We start from the raw sequence: 7,216 nt of genomic DNA on the forward strand, positions 1-7,216 counted from the left end.
ATGGAGTGCAAAGGACTTTTGAACTAAAATGCAAACATGCAGATAAATCTACTTGTTCTGGTTCAGCTGCTACAGATGGTATAATAAAATCTTTATACTGTAACTTATAAAACAACAACTGATTGTTACTAACAGGTATTCCTAAGATAGCCATGGAATAAACAGGTAGTTCTTGGCCTGCTAGTGGGATTAGTGAAGTGCCTAGACATTCTTTTCATTGCAACCCATCCATTTATTGATCCAAAGATCAAGATGGTTTAAAGCTATTCTGTATTCCTCTGGTAAGCTATTACGGATTCCTAAAGGTGTAATTCCTCCGTGCAGGGCCTGTGCAGTGACTTTAAGATCTGTGGAATATTCAATTTGAATTTCCATGCAGGCTCTGGCTACCTCAGCTATATTTGAACTCTTCAAGAGCCCCACGGTTGTTTCCTGCAGGTGTAGGACTGAAGGACCCAGAACAGAAGCTGTCTTGACAACCATGGAATTTAAGATTTGATTCAAATTCCTTTGGACGTGAATACCCTTGCTGTCTAGTAAACCTGTACTTTCTAAGTCTTTCTGTAAAGAGCCAATGCTCATGCTGTTCATTACAGATCCCACGGTTCCAAAACCTCCTAGGATCTTTCCTATGACATCTCTCCTTGCTCTGGGTATGTTATGTTCCCTGTTTCCAAACCAGTAGTCCATTCCTTTCTCCATATTCACCAAATGAGGCCTACACTGTGGTATCGTGTGGAAATTTTCCACTCTGACCGATTAAAGTGCCACAGTATAGTAATAAATTGCCCATCTTTTAGAAGGGGTTTTGAGTGAAAATGGTTAATTTGGAAAGGGCTTGATGGTATGAAACTTTGTCCTGAGCAAGAGATGTTACGTGGGTGAGGTGTAACCGTTACCTTGGCTGATTTACATGCAGTTTTATTCTGAATGGAAATACAGCATTCATAGTTACCTTGATCTGCAAGTGTTAGCGCTTTGGACTTAAATTTGAGTGTTTGATCAGACCATTCTATCTTACCCATAATACCTTGATGTATGACAACCTGTGAACCAAAAGTAATGCTTCCTAGATTTTCTTTTCCTCGAATCCAGGATATTGTGGCCTCTGCAGGTAAACTCAGCCGTGTACCACAGCTTAGTTTTAAAGACAAGTCTTCCTGCAATTCTACTTTTTCTGGCCATATCCTGATTTCAGGAAAGACAACATCACTTTCTAAGAATGACATTTGTATGCTTATGGGTTCTAATCCCCTATCCGCTTGGATCTCCCAAACTCTTCCTACAGTATCGTCTCCTGCTTCCCTATCTTGGGATGGTCTTTCTGGTCTGAGTTGTTTCATCCAAATTCTAGACGAGTAAAGGTTAAGAGGGTTTAGGGTGCCTTGTTTGGATATGTGAGCTTCCCCTAAGTCTGGATTACTTCTAAATGTTAGTGGTTGTTCCCCTCTAATTTCTAGTGTCCAAACTGCAAAGTCGTCTACATTACATTCCCATGATTGAGTGTTATTTTCATATGTATACGTCCCTTTCATCCATTTGTATTTGGCTCTAGGCCCTAAAGTTATATCAATCCGGATTTGTCCTCCTTGAAGAAAAGGGATTCTTACACAGAATTTCAAAACTGGACCTGATTGAGTTCCGAGAGATAGTTCTCCTTGTACTTCCGTTGGTTCTTCTGGTCCTTGTTCCTCTAGGATTTCTCCTAGTAAGCGTGTTTTTCCTGTGGGCTTTGCCTCCGTTTGTTCTTCTCTTGCTTCCGGTTCTTCTCTCCGGACTCTTTCTGATGGAATCTTTTGGTTGGTGATTGTTGAGGCCATTGTTATCCCGATCATAATAAGGATGGCTGTAATGAAGAAGATCTGTCTTGTGCATGATTTCTTTTTCCTTGTTTTCATGTTGGAATCCCACAAGTAGGTTCCTGTTTCCTGTTAAAACAAAGCAGTATCATTCTTTTGGAACATACAATTTACATTGGTCCGCGTGGACCCAAAAAGTTTGTTGTCTACGCCTGTTTTGTACTGAGTCGGAAGGTCTTTGTACCTGTAATGTTACCGGACCTAATTTGTTTATGATTGTGTAAGGTCCCTCCCATCCTGAGGACCAGGGTCCCGCCTTTCTCAGGGTTTTAACCATTACCATCCCCCCCTTTTGAAACTTTGTAAATTCTGGAGGAGTGATCTTTTGCATGTTAGAGGCGGCGTGTGGGAGTATGGTAGCCAAGTTTTCCTGTAAAAGTTTCAACCATTCTGATTTTGCAATGGCATCCCTCTGTGGTGTAGACAAGAAAGGTTCGTTTGGAAAAACTAGTGGTATCTGCCTTCCTGTCATGAGTTCAAAAGGTGTATACTTTGTAGTGGAGGAAGTGGTTCCTCTGACATTTAGGAGGACCGCAGGTAGTGCGTCCACCCAGGTGTTTCCTCTATCCAGTAACATTTTTGTTAATCTGGATTTGAGGGTGCGATTAGATCTTTCCGCGACAGCCGAAGATTGCGGTCGATAGGGTAGGTGAAAGCGTTGGGCGACGCCCAATAGCGCACAGGTCGCTTGCATCACCTGACCTGTAAAATGGGTTCCCCTGTCGGACTCTAAAATTTGTGGAAAACCCCACCTGGAAAACACATGTTCCCACAAGGCCTTGGCTGCAGACTGTGCGTCATCCCTCCTTAAGGGGATGGCTTCAACCCATTTTGAGAACACATCCACTATTACCAATGCGTACTTAAGCCCATACTTACCTGACGGTAGAGGACCTATAAAATCTATTTGGAGTGTGGACCATGGTCCGTCTGCGGGTGGAACACGCTGTAAAGGTGGTCGTTGACCTTTAGGCCTTGGGTTGGTTTGGGCACAGATGAGACAAGAGGTTACTACCTTTTCTACTGTGTCTTTCATTGTTTCCCAGTAAAATTTTTCTTCTAATACCTCCAAAAGCTTTTTCTGTCCTATGTGGCCTAAACTTTCGTGATTGTATTTTGTGAATGGTATTTGTAAGTGTTTAGGAACCACAGGACGCAATTTCCCGTTTAAGTCATGAAATAACATTCCATTCTCACGAATAAAGGGGAATGTTAGGTCAACCTGAGGATTAAGAGATGGATCTTTCGCTTGCTCCTCTTCAAATGAGGGAAATCGTGTGTCTGCTTTCTTAACTGGAGAGACTGTGAGGGGTGTTTTGGGCATTACTTCCTCTCCATTAAGTGCTGCTTCTTTGGCTAGGGAATCAGCTATTGTGTTTCCTACGATAAGGGGATCCTCACCTTTCTTGTGAGCAGGCACTTTTACAATTGCATAGAGACGTGGTGCTTCCATGGCAAGTTTAAATGTTGTTTCTAGTGTCTCTTTTTGTGTAAGTGTCTTGTTGGAGGCATCTACAAATCCTCTACGTTGCCATACCGCTAAGTGATCTGTCAGGGATCTGACTACGTAGGAACTGTCACTATAGATGACTAGGGGGTGTTTTCCCTCGCTTAGATCTCTTTCTAAGACTGTTTTTACTGCTTCTAGTTCTGCCCTTTGCGCAGAAAAGTATCCTGGCAATTTGTGTTTAATTGCAAGATTTCTGTCTGGGTACCAAATAGAATAACCTGTGTAGTAGTTACCGTCTGCAAAAAATCTGGACCCATCTACAAATACTGCCTCATCGGTGGTACTTGCCTCTCTCCGGAACAGGATTGGTAAGGTTTCTTCTGCATCTACCAGGCATTCATGTATCTCTCCCTCATACTGCATGAGTTGTGAAAGAATGTATTTTGCCTTGTGATCGACCTTGATTTGCCTCCCTGATAAGGCAATTAACCATTGTGCAAATCTTTGATTAGACACGCCCGGAATGTTTCTCTCAAGGAGAAGCTTTAATGGGGTGTGTGGAGTTTGCAAACAAATTTCTTTAAATCCTACCAAATGTTCGGATGCATTTACCGCAAAATGGACTCCTAGAAGGTGTCTGACACAAACCTCAAATCCTCTTTCTACTGGGGTCAACAGCCTGGAAAAAATATCCTACCGGTCTCCAATTTTCTCCCTGGAGTTGTAACACTACAGCTGAAATAGAAACATCGGATGTGTGTACCTGTAATGCAAAGGGAGCAGCTGGATCCACTGTGGCCAATGCAGGAGCCATTTGGAGATCTCTTTTGAGAGTCTCAAATGCTTCCTGGTGTTCTAGGCCCCAGTCACCAAAAGTGGATTGGTTACCCTGTAAGAGTTCATAGAGAGGTTTAGCTTTTCTGCAAAGGACTCTATGAATTCTCTGGAAAAATTTAACAATCCCAGGAATTGACGTAAGGCCTTATGTGAGGTTGGGACAGGAAGTGTAGCAATAGCTTTGCTTCTTTCCTGTAAGGGTTTCCTGTAACCTGGGCCTATCTGGATCCCCAGAAATTGGACCTCTGGTTGTAGTAACTTCACCTTAGTGGTATGAAGTTTTAAACCTGCATTAGAGAGTATCGTGAACAATTCTTCTAACAGAATCAAATGTTCCTGTTTATCTACCGTTTGGAGTAGAATGTCGTCCACATATTGGAGGAGACATTCTTGGCGTGAGAACGTGGCTAATTTTCTCCGCAAGGGCATTATTAAACAGGGTGGGACTGAGGGACCAACCTTGGATTAGTCGGCGGAAGGCAAATTGTTTATGGCGGAAAGTGAAGGCCGTTTTATAGGTACATCCCTCATCGAGTTCTACACTGAAATACCCGTTTTTGATGTCCAGGGTTGAGTACCAATTTGCAGTAGCTGAGATTTTTGACATTGTGTCAGGCATCTCAGCCACAAGCTGGGTGAGGGGTGGTGTATGTTTATTTAACATTCTTAGATCAATGGTTTAATCTCCATGACCCGTCCGGTTTTTTCACTGGCCATATGGGGTTGTTACATTTGGAGGTTGTTTCAGTAATTACTCCTATTTTTTCCAGATCCTGAATAATTTGTCCTATAGGTTCTATCGCTTTCAGGAGGGAGTCTGTACTGTCTTTGTGGAGGGGGGATCTGTTCCTTGGATGTTAACCCGTACACCTTCCATTAGACCACACTCATTTTTGGATTGGGCCCACAAATTTGGAAACTTGTGTACCAGCTCTGTGAGAACTTGATTATCCCCAGTATCTGGCCATTGAAACTCCTTTACCGTAATTTCAGTGGAGCATACAGTTTCAAGTGGCCATATTCTGATGGATCAATCACAACTGGTTTCTTCCCTCGGGCATCTTTCCAGATCGCCTTGTTGCCTAGATCAAACAATCCATCCCCTCTTTTGCATGACATCTGTTCCCAGAATGTTGTCTGCACCCTCACAAAACCAGAAATCTACCTTGGTCTGTAAGTACCCAGGGATGGTTAAAGGAACGTCTGCGAACATAGTTGCAGTCGTGTGTCCCTTTCCGTTGAAACCGACAACAGTACAACTAGGTGCTGCTGGGATCAGCTTCTAGTGGCAACTTTTTACCTATGATGCTTAACTGAGCCCCGGTGTCAACTAACAATTCTGTATGGATTCCAGCTAAAATGGCCTGGAGGTAAGGCCTTCCTGAGCCGTCCAAAGATAGGGGGCTGAGGTATTGTAGGGGGTGAAAGGTGGGGGCCTCTAGTCATTGCGGATTGACCACTTCCTCTGGTATACCTGTGAATTGAGGACAGGCTGTGCACCAGAGTTAATTGTCAATTCCCTGACCTGCCTCAGAAGTGGTGCCATAGGGTGATTCCCGTGCCACTGGAATATTAGCAGGTGGGGCTGAGGCTGCACTTGTAACCCCATTATCCCTCCCAACGCCCTTGGGTGGTAAATCTTTGACTGGTACTCTGCAGTACTTTCTGATATGTCCCTTCCTCTGACACCTATGGCAGACTAGGCTGTGCAGCCCTGTTGCAGAGGTGCCCTGTCTTTTAAAGGGTTTTTGGGCCTGTTCTCGGGGGTGGACATAACTCTATTTGTTACCTGAGTGACTTCAGCTATTTTGGGTTTTAATTTGAGCTGTCTTCTATATTTGTCTATGAAAGTTGCAGCGTCCTCTAGCGTGCGCATTTTAGACACTAAAACTGCCGCTGCTGGGTCAAGATATTTGAATTTTTTTACAAAAGGTTGAAATCATAGATTCTGGAGTTTCGTCCTGTTTTAGACCCATAACAAGTCTGTAGGCTTGTTCAAAAACAACCAAAAATGCAAATGGATCCTCATTTGCTGATGTTTTTAGGGTTTCAATTACCTCTAAAGATGGGAGTTCTTCCCCTGTAGTAAGGTACACTAACTGTTGGAGCCTATCTTTTTTGGTACCGTGTCTAGTCTGTCCTGCCTCTATTATTGGCTCACTTTATGGGTGGGACTAGACGTCTAGAGAAATGTGTGGGAGCCACACCTTGAATATCTGATTCTTTGTGAATCAGAAAGGTTGTATTTGTTTAAATTTGATTCAAGGATGTCTGCATTAATGAAAGTATCTTTGTTTAAGTTATAGGCAGGTATATCTTTAAGGATTTTCATTAGTTGATCGTGAATTTTTAACTTAATTTTAGCGGCTTTGTCCAAGAGCTGACGCTTCCTCTGTTGGGCAGATTCGGCATCATTAGCTCTTCTAGCTTCCTCCCCACCTTCCTCATCTTGCCCTGAAGCCTGAGCTCTTCTGCCTGCACATATTAACTTAACCTCATCAGCATTTGCTATCTGTTGCTCTAATTCTAAAATATGGTCCATTAAGATGTTACAGTTTGAGCATTCATGCATGTCATTTTCTGTGTCATTTCTCTGTAGATTAGAGCAAATCATCTGACTGTGATCGTGTTTAAAAACCATATTATGAAAATCTGAATCATCTTCAAAATATTCGTAACTTAAGCCTCTGTCTGTTTGGACAAATAAACTTACGGTCCAGTAGGGTATTTGCTTCACTACATTGTTGGTAAAGACTATGCCATAAATCTGGAATCAGTATCAGCATTTGACATGAACTTATAAATCACATTACTTTGATTTGCCAAACTTATTTATCAATTCCATAATTATAATTACCTGTCCTGTCGTCGTCCTTGATGCGCTCTTCAAGACTGACGCCGTCTCTCAAGTTTTTAGACTGAGGACTTGGTACCAAGGGTCAAATTCCCTCCGACGGTGATCACCGAATTTTTCCGCTTTCCTCCGAAAAATCCTGAACCTTTTTCTGTTCTTCCAGGTTCTTTTTGATGCTGAATTCCGTTTCCTCGCAGAGAGTAGCCCTCCCCCCCT

General features: G+C 42.8%; 1 protein-coding gene across 1 annotated transcript; it reads right to left on the bottom strand.

Annotated features, from left to right (window-relative positions):
- Window positions 1-704: 704 nt before the first annotated feature.
- On the bottom strand, window positions 705-7,015 carry LOC116406650. Its single transcript, XM_031891148.1, has 2 exons — window positions 7,004-7,015; window positions 705-1,928 (listed from the first exon to the last, which is right to left on the bottom strand). Exon 2 carries the CDS (start codon window positions 1,896-1,898, stop codon window positions 705-707), a length of 1,194 nt encoding a protein of 397 aa, XP_031747008.1. The 5' UTR covers window positions 1,899-1,928; window positions 7,004-7,015.
- Between the last annotated feature and the right edge of the window lie 201 nt (window positions 7,016-7,216).

Source organism: Xenopus tropicalis, chromosome 8 (assembly GCF_000004195.4).
Source record: "Xenopus tropicalis strain Nigerian chromosome 8, UCB_Xtro_10.0, whole genome shotgun sequence".
NCBI classification, from domain to species: Eukaryota; Metazoa; Chordata; class Amphibia; order Anura; family Pipidae; genus Xenopus; species Xenopus tropicalis.